The sequence below is a fragment of the Lagopus leucura genome, unplaced genomic scaffold (genome assembly GCF_019238085.1).
Source record: "Lagopus leucura isolate 7727_CA_CO unplaced genomic scaffold, USGS_WTPT01 Super-Scaffold_100047, whole genome shotgun sequence".
NCBI lineage: Eukaryota > Metazoa > Chordata > Aves > Galliformes > Phasianidae > Lagopus > Lagopus leucura.
The window spans coordinates 935,533-951,974 of NW_024962293.1; the positions used below are offsets into that span (position 1 = coordinate 935,533).

General features: G+C 51.3%; 1 protein-coding gene across 2 annotated transcripts in view; it reads left to right on the forward strand.

The window, feature by feature from the left end:
* The window catches only part of PMEPA1 (prostate transmembrane protein, androgen induced 1), a 30,089-nt gene extending 16,448 nt beyond the window's left edge, over positions 1-13,641 (forward strand). The window contains exons 2-4 of one of the 2 annotated variants that reach the window (XM_042884967.1): positions 8,415-8,569; positions 12,688-12,741; positions 12,843-13,641. In XM_042884967.1, the coding sequence (XP_042740901.1) occupies positions 8,415-8,569; positions 12,688-12,741; positions 12,843-13,388 (755 nt within the window). In that variant the 3' untranslated portion in view covers positions 13,389-13,641. Of the gene's footprint in view, positions 1-8,414; positions 8,570-12,687; positions 12,742-12,839 lie in introns of both variants that reach the window. The other variant, XM_042884966.1, reaches the window with a different exon arrangement.
* Positions 13,642-16,442: the final 2,801 nt, after the last annotated feature.

The following is a 16,442-nucleotide window of genomic DNA, read 5'->3' on the forward strand; positions in this document are numbered from 1 at the left end:
TGGCCCTTCCAATGTATCTGCTGCAGGAGTTATTTGAAATCTATCTAGGGCTGTTGCTGAATCAAGGTTGAAGTTCATTACCTCTTAATTTAACTAGACTTGGGGTGCTTTTACTCACTTTCCCCATTTGCCCTGACATGCATATGTATACATAAATACATTCATTTTTTCCACATACCTACATGGAAGTGCACACATACATTCTCTCCTGTCTAGTGGTGTTCAGACCAGATCATGAATTGAAACTGTGTATGGCAGTGACCAAATGCAGTGTGTATGTGTGAGTGCTTGCCCGCGTCTGGCATTTTTGATGCAGTGAATGACTGTAACATAAAATTGTACTTGTTTCTTGGAAGTAGCTGCCCTTGTGAAATGTTGCTCCTTGTGCAAGCAAAAGCTGCCAAGCTCTGGGGAAGATAACGGCACTTAAAAAGAGGTACAGAAAGGAGAGGTGTCCTGCTGACAGAGCCAAGGAAATCCGGTTTCCGTGAAGCTTAGCATGGCTCTGGCCAGCTTGCTCAATTCACATTTCAACACCCGTCTGCCCCTGGCCATGTGGGTGCCATGGGGCTGTGCCACAGCACTGGAACAGCTGCCAGGGGGTGGCGGAGTCTCCGTCTGTGGATGCTTTCCTGTGCAATTGATCCTAGAGAACATTGGTTGTGTTCAGTGATCTCCAGAGGTCCCTTCCAGCCCCTGCAGTTCTGTGATTCGGAGCTGTGGTGCTGCCTGCCCTTGGGTCAGAGGCAGTGGGTGGGAGCTGGGGGCTCACGGCTCACCCTGAGCTGCAGGTGTGCCCCGCCACGCCAGGGCCAGGCCTTCCCTGCCACCCGTAGCCTTTAATTGCCACTCGCACTGTGCAGAGGTGGCAGAGCCCTCCCTGGCTGCAATGTTTGCTCTCCACGGAGCGTCCGCGACTGGCGGTTCGTCTGTCGAAACAGATGTGGGCAGCAACAAACATCTATTTCTATAACTAGAAACAAATTTGGTAATTGCCTCTTTCAACAGGACTTGCTCAAGCAGGAAATGAAATTCCTAAATGGCAGTTAGCAAAAGTATTTATAGCTAAGTTCATAAATGAGATGTGCTTTCCTTTGTCGTGGGCTTCTGCTGGTTGGGAGGAAGAAAACCTCCATGGCAGCAAGCCGCATATTGATCGCCTGTGTCCCTGGGGTATGCGAAAGTACTTACTTATTCATGGGTTTATTTTTACTACCTGAAGAAATACCCTGAAGAAACCGCTTTGGTCTCCCAGGGTCAGTTGGTTGGGTCTGGATATTGAGTGTCTTTTTTGGTCATTCTTGGTATGGTCGGTCTGTGCTGTGTGTGACTGGAAACAAGCCTGTCACTCTCAGTCCTGTTCCCCCCTCTGCATGCCTGCGTTCAGGGCGCAGAGGAGGTTTTTGGGGGCACCAACACGCTCAGTGGGTGAGCCCCCACTGTCTCCAGCTTTCTCCATACGAGTTACCACTAGTCAGGTCTTTGCTGGCAGTCAGAAGGTGTCCTGGCTGAAAGCTGCGATCCTTGCTGGACTGCTTGCAGTTTCCATGTCAGAGCTGTGTGTGGCCGTTCTGTCGTTCCCCTTTGGCTCTGCTCACTGCTCTCTCCATGGCCGCAGCCGCAGCCCCGCCGCCTGCTGCACTCACCCTTTGGATTGGAATGGCTCTGTACCAGACAGCTACTGGTGTCTGAGGACTAGGAGATTTCCTAAGGCCTGACCCGCCTGATGACTGCACAGCTGTAAGCATGAAACGGGGCCATTTCCTTTAAAGCAAACAAAAAAAAGGGAGTGGGGGTGCAGGATGAGGCCATCGCTTGTCAGTGACTCAGAGGATGTGATGCTTGATTGCCTGGGGTGACAGATGATGAAAAGGAACTGTATTAAAGGCACAGTTATGCTCCAAGGGCTGGCATGATGCAAATGACTTCTTGGGCCGCCATTGCCCATTCTGCAGCAGTGGTTTTCCTCAGATCCACCCCTTTTGTGAGCCCTGGTGCCAGAGGTTCTGCCAGCCGTCCTGCTGCAGGCAGCGCTACCTCACGTGGCGTTACTTCTGCTTTGTGCATCATTACCAGCAGGCTAAGTCTGGAAATGTAATTTAGTTGCTAACAGTGCTGATGATGCATGAGGCAGGACTGAATCCAGCACGAGCTCTTTGCCATGGGCCTGATCCTGCTCTGTTGTGCCTCGATATTGCTGCTGCAGCTTCAGGATGCTGCTGATCTGTGCCAGCAGTGGTAATATCACGCTCTGTATCTATCTAAAGGTAGATAGGACTTCCCATGCTGTCTTGTAAACAAATACAAATGTTGGCAATCTGATGGGCCCTTTGTATGTGGTTTTGTGGAGGTATTATTTAGAAGATAAATATAACAGATAAACACTAACACAAATACTGCAGTCAAGACTTTGCCTGGTCTGATTGTTGCTCAGATGACCTAGCAGACAAACGGCTGAGTAATCTGCCATCTGAACTTCTTTGTTCTTTCATCTCATCTTCCTGTGCCATGATCTCAGGGAGAGAGAACACCAGACTCTCACAAGTGGAGCTTGGCATCTCATGGGTGAAATCACTGCACTAAAGCAGGAGCAGCGCTTGGTGCTGCACCCTCCTTGGCAGCCCTCGGATTGCAGCTGTTGCCTGGAGCTGTTTTGTTTCTTGCAGAAATGAGACTGGTTGAGATGCGATGTTCTGCTCAGTGAGCATGTCCCCTCTCCAGGAGGGGCTAGGAAGGATGGGATGGAGCTGCTCACACCGGGTGCTGCTGTGTCAGGGTGTTCTCCATGCAGTATGTGTTAGCAGGGTGCTGGTGTGGGGCTGCAGTCAGAGGTGGTCCTGGTGTTGGCCCTTGGGATGTGCAGAATCCAAGAGCCTGCAGCTGCTTGCTGAAGGGTTGTGAGGCTGTTCCCTGGGAAAAACAAAGCTCCGACGGGTGCCTGTATTCACATGGCTCTTCTCAAATTCACATGCTTTGAGCAGAAAAAATGAGGTCCGCAGTTTGGCTACATTGCTTAGCCCGCATCCTTTACAGATGCTTTGAGCACCTGGCGTAACCATCGCCCTTCAGCTGGACTCAGTTTTGTTGAGTGTTTTTAACCCTCAGATCCTTCCAAGGAGCCACAGGTTGGTCCACAGTGTGCCTGGGCTGCACCGTGACACCCGGCTCCTGCTCTCCAGGGATGTGCCCACAGCAGTGGGACCTCGGGCTGGAGCTGGGGCATGCCTTGGGCTAGGTATGCAGCAAGGCAGTTGTGCAGTGCCAGTTCCTGGCCTTACTGGTTTGCCATTCTCTGAAAGCGACTGAGAACTGCTTTGTGCCCTGATTACTAGAGCATGCAAGGCAGCAGTAAGCCCTCTGCTCTTCGTGGTAAGGTCAGTCCTTGTGCATCTCCTTGCTGCTGCCAACGCTGTGATGCTTAGAAATGTCAGTAGGGGCAGGAAGGAATGGGTTGTTTTTTGAGGCCTTCAGCCAGAGATGTAGATTCTGGGGCAGCTGGAAGTCACACCCTTTAGACCCTTTGCATCTGCCATAGGGCAGCATCTCTGTGAAGACAGCAGCAGAGATTTGCATAAGGTGTATTTGCTGTGCTGTATCCTTGCTGTGCCTCAAAGCTGGTGTGAAGATAGGGGGGCAGGGACCTCTGGACCCGTAAAGGATGCTTGCTGTAGAATACTAATGTAGCAGCCCATGTGCGCATTGACACACAACCACTAAAGCTGGGGGAGGTGGACCTACTCCACGAAAAGCTGCCTGTACCATTATTTTTTATGTGTTCTTTTTATGTAATTTGATGTCTGCAAGGAACCTGCTCAAGCAAAAGGTGCCCCAGGTGTGGATAGATGAAAAACTTCAAAACCTGGGATGAGAGCGGATGAGAGTGTCATGCTTCCAGGGCAGCACCATGGTGTCAGAGGTGTTAGTGGAAACCTGGAGAAGCAGTGCATTATAGAAGCATTTACTGCGGAGCTGCAAACGCTTTTTATTAATTCATCCAGTTGATTTTGTCATGTCTGATGTGTGTGTGCATGGAGACCTTCCTTCTTGGGCAATGCTGGGAGGAGGGAGCTCACCCTGCATTCCCAAGGATCCTGGAGGAAGCTGGGACGTTCAGTGTGGCATTACAGTGCCCTGCATTTTGCTGGAGGTAGGCAAGTTGTTCAGTTGTGAATTGCATGAGTCTCAGCCGCCATGGCCCGACTGCCCCTAGCTGCAGGGTTAGTGCTGGAGCTCAGCCTGGTGCTGTGGTGTCCTGCTGTGGTGTCCTGCTGTGGTGTCCTGCTGTGGTGCCCTGCTGTGGTGCCCTGCTTTGTCTTCACGGGTGCTGAGTGGGGATCTGTTGAATTATGGTGCTAAGTCACTGCCCAGCCAGGCTCCATAAATAACTGTGGGTGCTCTGCCCCGCACCGAGCACAAGGAGGAGTGGGGAAGTGCTGCTGAGTGCTTGGAGCAAGGGCTGTGGTGGCAGAGAGTGTCTCCTCAGCTCCACGCTGCCTTGGGGAGCAGCATAGGATGAGTCCCATGGCAGTCCAAGCCCTGTCAGGCACAGTGCCCCAGGCAGCCCTGTGCTGCTCCCCACTCGTGCCCCAGAACTGGCATCCTGCCCGCAGTGCTCTGTGCTCCATGCTGGGTTCAGGCTCTTCCCACAGAACCTTAATTCCATCATTTTCCCCTAACGAGAATGCACATAATCCTTTGCGTACAGCCTTGCCACTAAAGCAGGGAGAGAGCAGGGAGGCTGTGCTGTGCACGCCATGCTACACCTGCCCACGTTTCAGCAGGCGAAATGAGAAAGCCTTACTCTTTGTGCCCGGTTTGGGCAGAGCATCCAGAAGCACAGGTGCACGTGCCATCCTTCCCAGGCAGCACGAAGGTTGCTGCCTTGCAGCAGCAAGGTTTGCCAACCCTCCTCCTGCCCCACCTGTGGCCTTGCTGGGCTGCCCACTGGTGGCGGCGGCAGCAGCAGTTCTTCCTCTACACCCGTGTGAGGATGTTTCTGATGGTCTTTTGCAGCCCTTGAGCTGACCTGTCATGCTGCACTGCCCAACGATCTGCTTTGTGTCAGAGTGAGGGATTTTGAAAGATAAAAACACCCAGAGGAAGTGAAAGTGAGCAAAGGAGAAGCAAAGTGTCCTGCCGGGGATTCTCGGGTTTGTTCTATTTTATGTCAGCAAAACTGCACTTTTAGCACAGTTTGCTGCAGCGTTGCTGTGTTTCACTTAGGAACTGCTGCTAATATAGATCCATTTGTTCAGCTTAGCCATTATTTCCTCAGCAGTTTTGCTTCTCACATGAAATGCAACTCCAATATAAGGGAGCCATCACTGAGGCATACAGGTAACAGATTTGACCCCCAGATGTGTTACACCTGTCCAAAAGCAAAAAGTACGCGGGTATGTTTTTCTCTTCTCTCTACCTGCCATCCTTGGAGCGTTTGTGTTCAGCAGTGATGCTCTGCATGAGGGGAGAGCACTTCTCACGTTGCAGAGCAGTTGTGTGCGTGCTCAGTGTCTGCAAAGTTGCAGCGTCTGGATGGAGAGCACAGAAAGGCAGGTTGTGTCACTTCAACGCGATGTCTGAACCTGCGAGTGTGAAATGGATTCTGGAGTGAAAATTATGCAGAATTAAATTAGTGTGACCTTACTTTGCATTGGGAGGCTGCATTTGCCCATCTTGCAAAGCCTCATGCATTTATAACACTTCCCTTGGGGAAAATTACAGAGAGAAATGGAATGAGGTCTCTTCTAATTGAAAAGTGACGATGATTAGGAAGCCAAACACAAAATGTGTTGAGTATTTTTTTTCTCGTTTTGTTGTGTGTGTGTTTTAAGAATTATAAATGACGTGCTCTGCAGTTTGGCTTGTTTTTCATTCCCCAAAGGTTTGTTATTAGCATAGCAGCTGAACTGCACTTGTATAACATATTAACTCAAAGTTTGGTGGCTTTTCTTTGACTTCATTAGTTTGACTGAGCTGCTTGGATAAAATCTGCCCAGGTATATCCAGCTTTCAGTGTGCTGTGCCTTGGTTCGTTTTTTGCCCCTCTGAATATCGAGCCCATGAAGACAAGTTAAAACAGGGGGAGAGCTGGCAGCAGCTTCCATGCCTCGAGTGGGTACGAATCTCTTGCAACTTGAAAAGCACCAGCTGTGTGCGGGGCGCTTTAGGATTGCATGTCATTGCCACAGTGGGCTGCAGGAGGGTTGCTGCTGGGTGGATCAGAGCTCCCCTGGCTGTGTGTAGGCTCTGGTTGTGCTGGGGGCAGAGGGAGCCCCGTGCATGTCCTGGTGCTGGGGTTGGGGGTTCCTGCTGGGTTTTGCCAGCATGTGAGCAACTGTTCATTTCAGCAGCAAGAGAGGCAGCAGGGTAGGTGCGTTACTCGTGGTGCTCATGTGGGTACGTTCAGCTCCTGCTCTGTGCTAAGGAAAATGGAGAAGAGTACGGCTGCTGATGTGGCAGTTTACAGAATGTTAAGTTGCAGCTTAATTGTCATCCCCCTCCCACAAAGCAAGATATTAAAATCCCTCTGCTATTTATACAGTCAGTGTGATTGCCGTAAGGTTGGACTCGCTTCCACATCACAACCCCCCAGTTTGGGGTCTGACAAGCAAGCAGCACACGGTGCATCGCCCATCACAGCTCCTCCTCCTCCATGGGTGCCCCTTCCTCCCCAGCTGCTCCTGACTGCAACCTCCCAGCTCTGCAGTGCAGGTGGGGCAGCTCTTCCTGATGGCCGAAGTGCTACGTGCATCACTGCACTGCTGTGAGCAGTGGAGCTGGATTTGGTTTGCTTAGTGTGCCTCTCATTTTAGGAAGGGAACTTTCGTTTATAACTGCCTTCCTCTCCCTTTTCTTCAGAAGTGCTACTTTTTCATTCTTTCTTTCTTCCTTTCTTTCTTTCTTTTTCTTTTTAAGCTAAAAAAGCAGCTTTCCATCGCTGGCCTCATTTAGTTTTTCTTGTATCTTCTTGCTGTGGCCAAAGTACATGTTTCATTCTGAGGCTGAATTGACTCATCTTCCTAAAACCTTGGGTTGTGGCTTTTTGTCTTTGCTTTTCTGCAGTGCTCCCTGCATGAAGGCTTTTCTGCTGCCCATGGGCTCCTTCTGCCCTGGGGTTCTGTGTGCACAAATCCATGAGCTGTGCCCTTGTTGGCTGATGGGAAGCAGGCAGATTGCAGTCAGCCTGTAGAGCTGCTCCCCAGTTGCTCCTAGAGCCGCTTCTCCTGCTGATGGATGGCCATAAGTGTGGCTATAAAGTGGGAGCCCCTTCCTCCATCCCCCCATGTCAGCCTTGCCACCGGCCCCTTCCTGCCTGGGAACCCGTGCTGGCACAGCTGGTAGCAGCTCCACCAGTGTCAGAGCCACGTCCTGTGCTCCCAGGGCTGCTTACCACCACGTGTCAGGACAAGCTCCTGCTTTCAGGGCGTAACTCTGCGCTGTGCAGGTGGTGGATGGAGCGGGTTAAACATTGTGGGATCTGGGGGTGATGGGCAGTGCGCCTGTCTGGCAGCAGAAATAGCTGCTGCTAGCAGAATGAACTCCAAAGGAACCGGTGGCACTTACCACCTGGACTGTTTTCTTGACATTTATTTGCTTTTACTGGCACTTAAATGCCACCTGCCAGGAGAAAACTTTCCATTAAAAAAAAAAAAACTGCCTGACTCAGCAGATGGCATCGCAGGCACTGCGAGCAATGTGATGCTGCCCTTGGGCACCTTGAGTCTGCGTGTGGGCACGTGTGCTGTGTATGTCTGCATAAAGTGCAGGTGGCTGCATCCACGGCAGTGTGAGGCAGAGCCTTCCGAAGGTGCGTTTTGTAGCCATCCCTACTGAGATGCAAAGTGAAAATGCCCAGAACTGTTTTTTATTTCGGATGCCAAGTGTCTCTGGAGTTACGCAGGTCGTCTGTTTGCTTGTTCCTGTTTGTTTGGAGGGTTTTTGGCAGCTCTCCTGTGTGTCAGTTCAGGCTGCTCAAGCTCCCGCTGTCAGCTGGGTGAGCAGTGCAGTGCTGCAGCCCTGCTCTGCGATGGCCATGCGAGGAGGGGAAGGCTCCATCAGCACCCATGGGCACGGGGGCTGTGCAGCCTGCAGGCAGCAGAGCACCAGGGAGTGGTAGGGAAGTTTTATCAAGTTTTATCAGGGTTGTGGTTTGGAAATCTGTGCTCTGTGGGTCGTGTCTAAAGGTCCCTCCTAGAGACTGCTCTGGGGCACCTAAGATGTGAATTAATATGGGTTTTTTTTATGAAGTATCTGGGCTGAAAGCACACGGAGCCCACATGTGTGCGTCTGCGAGTGTTGTGGGGGAAGGATGCAGCTGTGCTGTGTCACCGCCTGCTTGGCCAAATTCCTCCTCCTCACACTCCATTAAGTGCTGCTTTTTCAGGTGGCTCACAATATGTCTCTCTCTCTTGCAGCGGAGTTGGAGTTTGTACAGATAATCATCATCGTGGTGGTGATGATGGTGATGGTGGTGGTGATCACCTGCCTGCTGAACCACTACAAACTCTCTGCGCGATCCTTCATCAGCCGGCACAGCCAAGGGAGGCGGAGAGATGAGAATCTGTCATCAGTAAGTCACACGCTGCTCTTCCCATCTGTGCCGTACGGCGCTGTTTGCCAAGTGATGTGAAATTTGGGAAATGTGAGAGCCAAAGGTGTTCGTCTCAGTTGGGTTTGCGTGTTTGCGGCTCAGTGCTGCCTGGAGAGATGACCAGGCTGGGTCTTGGCTTCATCTGCCCAGGGACGTGGGGGCCTTGTAAGGATGCCTCTGGCTTTTCAGGGTGTTGTATGATGTAGTATACAGGCAGCTCTACACTTTGCAGTTTGGACTTTCCATTAACAAAGCAACCACACCAGGCTGCTCCTGGTGTGCCCTGTTCCTGAAACCACCTTGCACTGCCGGATGTTGGGGATGCACACACCTTGACATTTACAGCACCAAGCTATTGACTCTGGCAGCAGCTCCAGTTAGAGAGTCCCAGACGAGTGTGTTAATCTGCTCCTTGCCTTCGAGAGGATGGGAAATCCTCAAGAATTTCCAGAGTTTGCCAGGGGTGAAGCAGCACTGCTGTCATTGCTGTGGTGGAGGTGCCAGGAAGTGCCCATCAGACACGTGAGCAGAAACCTCACCAAGGGGATGCTCGGGAGATTCCCAGCACAGCCTGGGCTCTGTGGTTCATAGAAGCCCAAGGAGAAATGTGTTAATTGCCTCTGCAGCTCAAGGAGAGCCTCTCCAGCCTGTGGCAGATGCTGGTCTATGCAGAGCTGAAGGTTTCATCAGATACAGCAGCTCAGTTACAGGAGCCTACAGAGAAAAGACACAAGTTTAGTGGAGGGTGAGCATGCTCACTGCTGCCTACATAACCCTGTGCAGGGATACATTGTGCTGATGGATTTTTGCTTCGTTCACTCTGAAAGATCTTAAAGCTCTTTAAACAGTACGGCTTTCTTGAGGTCACTGCTTCAAGCTCCTGTCTCCAATGTGCAGGGCAGGCTGAGCAGGCACTGCTGCCTTGTCCTGGTCTCTGCAGGGCTGCATTCCTTTCTAGCAAAACCAGGAAAATGATCAAGTACTGTGGCTGTTTTTTGGGTTTTTTTTTCATTGTAAGAGAGCAGAGCTCTGCCATCAGGTTTAATAAGCATGGCACTGCTGAAGGCTGCTCAGCCTGTGGTACCCATCACACCGCTGTCCCTGCGCCGTGCTGCTCTCTTGCTGGAGGAAGCTGCCTGTTGGGAAGGAGTGCTGGGAAAGCCCCAAGCTCAACCAAACCACTCTGCATCACGTCAGCATACTGTATGTCAGGACAAGCCTTTTTCAGGTTGGCTATTTTTATTTTCTTTAAGAAGAAGAAAGAAGGCTAACCTGGAAAGAGATGGCTGCCAGACTCGCATGAGGGCACAGAGCCTTCTGAGCATTTCTCCAACCCCCACTTGGGGCATTTATTGTTCTCCCTCTTCTCCTGTTCCTTCCCTGCCCTGACACAGCGAGGTGAGGGGCCAAGCTCCTGCGTGTCCCCAGAGCCCTCCTGGAGACACGAGAAGCCCTTGAGATCTCACAGTGGCATCAGCCATGAGAACGACCTTCAAGGCGCCTCATTTGGGATTCAGCACAGCACACCTTCCTGGGGAGAGCTGCTGCAGTCTGACTGTGTGCAGCGGCTGTGCTCAGCTCAGAACCAGCTTGTGTGAGCTATTAAACTTGCACTGAACTGGTGTTGGGCTTTTTACATCTCAAACTTCATTTTGCTGTCATGACCAGACAGGCACTGGAGCTACAAACACGTTTTTCATCTTTTAAAATATTAAAGTAGTTCATCCCATGGTCAGAGTACTGCAAGATGTGCCGCAGTTGTCTTTTTTAGTTCTTGTAGCTCAAAAATTACAACTGAAGGAGAAATTCATTTCCCCGAAGGTGGGGTTTTTTAATGTGGTTCGTGCTAGCAAGGAATTCCTGCTCTGCTGCACCTGTTTGTGCATCACAGTCCTATCTGTTCTTCTTAAATTGTCTCCTTGTAACAGGTACCTTTAAGAAATGTGGCTGAAAATATGTGGTTTTTTTTTCAATAAGAACGGCACTGTCCCTGCACCTCTGGAGCATAGAGACCTTCCTAAGACAAAATTGAAAAGACAGCTCAGAAATTTAATCTGTGTCACTCTGCTCTGCAGTGGGAATGCTCTGCCATAAGTAAAGCAAGAGGTTCCGTGAAGTCAAAGATGGAGCTGTAAAATGAAATCAGAAAGAAGTCTGAGGTTCCAAAGTGAGTCCTGGAATACTTAAAGGATTTCACAGCCACACTGCTCAGCAGACCCAACTTCCATTCTGAGAAAACAAAGCTTTGGGGGTGCAGCCATTGCTGAGATGAATTCAGGTCCCAGATGGGGTGCAGCGCTGTGCAGGGGCAGCCTGGCCATGCAGGGGGCCTGATGGTGGCCATCCCACGGCACCAGGGCTGAGAACAGACACACTCTGTGTCTGTGGGTTTGCCCACCTCTGGCTGTTGGTTTCTGGCAGTTTTCATCCTGCTGTTGACTCAGGAAGGTGAGATAGGAGCTCTCTGGGAGCACAGGAGGCAGGCATGGTGCTGAGCACCCCGCTTGGCCGGGCTTTGCCCTGCAGCCTGCAGCTCCTTCAGCTGCTGAGGGAATTTGAATGCAGACGGTGCCTGCAGGCAAGGAGTGCACTTAGAGCAGCCCAGACTAAACAGCCGGTGCCTGTGTAAACAGCTGTGTGCATCCTGGGGCTGTGCAGTGTGGTGCTGCTGCCTTGCCCAGCACAGGGATGGCAGTGTGGTGCTGTAGCCGGAGTGGGGCTCCGAGCCGGGGGAGGTACTGGGGCATCTCCTTTTGGTGTACATCACCATTTTCTTTGCACTGGCAGCAGGACCACTGTGAGGTGGATGTGCAGGTATTTCAGTAACAGTTTGGGGGCTGCATACCCGGTGAGAAGTGTATCCCAAATTGGGGAAAATGGAGAAAAGGGAAAAACTAGGGTTTATTATTCAGTTCTGTGGAAATGTTAACACGGGGCTTACGCTGTGTTTGGAGCAGCAGGTGAGCCCTGCAAGGTGCTCTGGGCTGTGCTCTACAGGGCTGGCATGGCTCCGAAGGGCTGGGCAAGGGGCAGGCTGCTGCCAGTCAGCTGAAATCCATGGGCATCCCCGGGAAGAGGTGGAGAGTGACCTTTGGATGGGACTCTTAATCCTAAAAGGGAAATACAAAGGGGACTTGGCAGGTTTTTTTCCACTGGGGTAAAGGTGTCTGAGTGTGCCAGCCCTGAAGGTTCACCTGCACACAGCTGGGAAGTGCCAGCCCTGAGGGTTCACCTGCACACAGCTGGGAAGTGCCAGCCAGTAGAGGTGGATTTATGAGCCCTTCAAGGCTTGTTTTCCTCCTGCTCTCTCTCCTGGAGCAATGTTGCAATATATATGAATTTTAGCAATATTTAAATACTTCAGGTCCCGGGGCAGAAATGTAGAAGTGAACTGTGTGTGCTCGCAGTATCTGCAACCAACGGAAGGAGGCCACGTTTGTGTTTGTTGTGATGGTGGGCTGTAAGGTCATGTGGGGAGGCTGTGGGTGTTCCTTGCAGGGGCTGTGGGTCCCAGGTACAGATTGCAGCACTGGGGTTGGTGCCAGGATGAACAGAGCCTCAGCTCCTCAGTCTTTGTAACCAGGGGCCATTGATCCCTTGGGGGAGGAAAAACTGTGGAACCATCCTGTTGCTAGAGATGTATTTTTTTATAGCCACGTCAAGATTAAGCTTAAGTATTTGCTTAACTGTCTTTATTTTCCCATGGTTTTCTTGATTGCTTGCATCAGAATGTGGGTGTGAAGTTTTCTGTTTTTCTCAATCTTGCCATTATTTCATGGAGCATTTGCTGATGTCTCGTGAATCACCCATGGCTCATGAATCACATATTGAGAAACACGGCCGGGGTCGGGAGAGGAACCCACGGGGCGGGCATGGCTGGGAGGGGGAGGCCTGCAGTCTGGATAAAACGGTTTGCTGCTGGCACTCATCATTCATTCTGATTTGTCAGATCTCAATGGGACGGGAAGGGAGGGAAGCCCTGCTAGGAGCGGCGTTCCAAGGGCAGCCCATCCCGTCTCATCCCAGGATGGGGGGAAGCAGGGCTTGGGGGCGCATCTCAGCCATGCTGACACCAACCTCTCTTCTTCCCGATGCAGGAGGGCAGCCTGTGGCCGTCGGAAAGCACCGTGTCGGGGAGCGGGATGGCTGAGGTGAGGACAGCCCGGGCTCCGCGTGCCGCCGGTCCCCGCGCCCCAGGGCCGCACCTCACATCCCGCCGCCCCTTCTCGTTTCTTTCTCTCCCCTCCAGCAGCAGATCTACACCCCGCGGCCCAGCGAGCGCCTGGCGGTGCCGTCCTTCCTGCAGCGGGATCGCTTCAACAGGTTCCAGCCCACCTACCCCTACCTGCAGCACGAGATCGATCTGCCCCCCACCATCTCGCTGTCGGACGGCGAGGAGCCCCCCCCGTACCAGGGACCCTGCACTCTGCAGCTGCGCGACCCCGAGCAGCAAATGGAGCTCAACAGGGAGTCGGTGCGCGCGCCCCCCAACAGAACCATCTTCGACAGTGACTTGATAGATAACTCGGTGTACGGGGGGCCGTGCCCCCCCAGCAGTAACTCTGGCATCAGCGCGACCTGCTATGGGAGCAACGGCAGGATGGAGGGCCCGCCGCCCACCTACAGCGAGGTGATCGGGCATTACCCCGGAGCCACCTTCTACCAGCACCAGCAGAACAACAGCGGGGTGCCCTCGCTGCTGGAGGGCAGCAGACTCCATCCCTCACAGATCAATGGCCTTGAGAGCACAACGGCGTGGAACAAAGAGAAAGAGAAACAGAAAGGGCACCCCTTTTAAAAAAGGAGAAAAAAGGAGAGAAAGGCAAAGTCAGCGAAACGCTCTGCACTTCTGGTGGGAAGGAAGAAGGGAAGGGATTGGGAGCTGAGGAAGATGAGCAAAGGAAAAAAAAAAAGAAAAAAAAAAAAAAGCCCTTCCCCATCTCTCCGTGTATAAATATTTACTTGTTATGTCTGGTCTGAATGCACAAGCCCACAAAGCTTGCAGAAACATTTCTTTCTTGAGCTGTGTCTAGACGTTGAAAAAGGAAAAAGAAAACAACTGTAGTCTTTTTTTTTTTTTTTTTTTTTTGGTTTTGTTTCTAGTTGAGCTGTGTGTGAATGCTTTTTTGTTTTCGTTTGATTCTTTCACTTAACTTTAAAGACAAAATATTTGCACAAAAAAACGTTTTGTTTAAAAATCTGCAATATAAATATATAAATATATATTAAGAATAAGAGAAAAGTGTATGTGTAAGGAGCAGGAGTATTTTTGTATTAGAAGAGGCCTATTAAAAAAAAAAAAAAAAAAAAAAGTTGTTTTCTGAACTAGAAGAAAAATGGCAATTTTTTGAGTGCCAACTCAAAAAGTGTGTATGACGTTGTAAAAAAACAAACACAAAAAAAAAAACCACAAAAAAAAGAACAAAACAAACAAAAAAAATCAAAAGCAGGGGTTTAGAGTTATTTATATAAATGTTGAAATTTTGCACTATTTTTTAATATAAATATGTCAGTGCTTGTGTTGGTCAAAGCCTCTATCGTGTCTACCATGCAACTGTTAAGGGATGTTTGTCCACAGGAGCAGCAGTGAGTGGGGCTGTGGGCGCTGCGGCGCCGTGCAGCCGAGCTGTGGGGCTGTGGGGGGCCTGGCTGCTGCCGGGGGGGGCAGAAGCAGAACCACAACCCGGCAGGAATTATTTTTTTTTTTTTTTTTTTTTTTTTTTTTTTTGGACAACCTCTAACTTTTTGGAGGGGGGTGGCGGCGGGGATGAGAATAAACTTCTGTGTCTGAAGGAACAAAGTGGTGGTTTTTGGTTTATTTCTTTCAATGTCAGCCTGGAGGGCGCTGCGTGCAGGTGTGGAAGCAGCAGAGCTGTGCCTCCCTCCCCCCCCCTACCCCCCCTCCCCCAGAGCCAGACCTGGACTGCAGCATGCTGGGCTGCCATGGCTGCAGGGCTGCTGTGCTGCGTGGGGCCGCACTCTGCTCCCAGCACTGGGGTTACAGCCCCGCCTGCCTCCGCTCAGTGCTGTTTTTTGCTTTCTTACCCCTCTAGATAGGTGTGAGGCACGATGGGTGGGAACGAGCCTGTTCCTGCGATGTGTCAATTAAAAGCTAACCGAATAGGCTCAATGCTTTAGAAGCAAAAGCCCTTCACCTCCTTGGAAGATTTCTTCACTGGGAGCAGCACCTGCTCAGCCCTCTGCCTGCAGATCCACGCTGCCCTCAGCTCAGCTCCGGTGCCGTCCATCCCTCTGCTCTCCGTGTCGGTGCAGGGAGGTGTGGGGCCGTTCCCTGCAGGGTGCTGCCCGGCAGTGACAGACATGGAAGACATAAAGGCAATAAGTTGTTGTTAAGCAACTCTTCTATTACTTGAAAAAGAAAAATACGTGAGAACAGTTCTGAAGTTGTGACGGTTTGAACGATATTTATGTGTATTTTGGTGAAGATGGAGAATAACTGAACTTGAAGTTGGTTTTTTGTTTGCTTTTTTTTTTTTTTTTAATAAATCCTGTATTCTCTCAGTCCTTCAGAGCACTTTTCTGCAGCTCTCGGGGTCCTCCCAGCTTTACAGCCACGCAAAACCACAAAAGAAACAACCAGAAATGCAAAGGAGAGCAACTTGAGTGTGTCAGGAAGGCGCAAAGTGAGTTTATGAAAACGCATCTTTATGTAACATATCTATTAGTGCCTTATGAAAGAAGCAGCATCGCTCCCTTTTAAAAGAGGGGAGAAGGGAATCCCGGGCATCACCACCCAGCAGTGCTGCTCCGCATGCCGTGCACAGGGCAGCTGTCCCCCCGTGGGCTGTGGATGCTGCCTGGGTCACCTGGGTGCTCCTGCACATGGCGTGGGGTCAGGAACCGCAGCTGCTGTTGGACGTGAGGTACCAACCAAAAGACGCCTGTAATATCTGCTGCCCTCTTGAGCCAAAACGCGTGCATAGTGCGGTTGGGTTTTGTTTCCCGGGGGGTGTTCTGTTCTGTGAGCTTAACTCGTGTGTTTGCTACAAAAACCAAATGGTTACCTCAGTGGGTGTGGGGTGGGATGTGCATCGTGGTCTGGCACGGAGCAGGCGGGGGTTCTTGGCGGCACTGCTGGGCGGTGGGCACTGAGCGGTGCTCTGTTGGCTTTGTGCAGTCAGAGCGGCTCCAGGTCTTCTATCAGGCCTTGGGATTTCAACTCGTTCTCTTTTTTCCCTCCCCATCCTCTCCCCGTGTGAATTTCAGTCTTGCAGACCTCACCCCGAGCATCCTGCAGCTCCTTGATCCCTTCACTGACTTACTGGCTCTGCTTTCCTTTGCCGTGTGGGGCATGGAATGAGCTTACAGCAGAGTGGCTCATCAGCACCAAACTGCCATTGCAGCACTGCCGTCAGCCCATGTCCCACACCCCTGGAGCTGCCATAGGCTGCCAGAATGGGTCTCAGCCCAGCCCAGTGCAGCCCCAGCCCAGCCCAGCTCAGCACAGCCGACTTGTCCCCTTGTGCCCGGCTCCTTTCCGCATCCTGCAGCCCTGCACACCCTGTGTTTCCAATGCAGGACCAGATCTGGGGCCCAGATGAATTCCCAAGTTCTGAATGGGTGTTAGAAATAATGTTCTTGAATTATGATGATGATTCTTTATTATTGTTGTCCTTATTATTGCTATTTAATGTTATTTTTGCCTCGGGGTCCATGTCTCCCACCCCCCAGTCCCTCCATGGCCGGGTGCTGGCCATGCACTCTGTCTCCCTTTGGTCTCTATGCAGGACCTGCCCACAGCTGCTCTCGCATCCCACAGCTGCAGCAGAGGGAGCATCAGGCCCTGCCCCAGTGACTTACTGCGACAAAAGCAGGAGAAATGAGACATTGC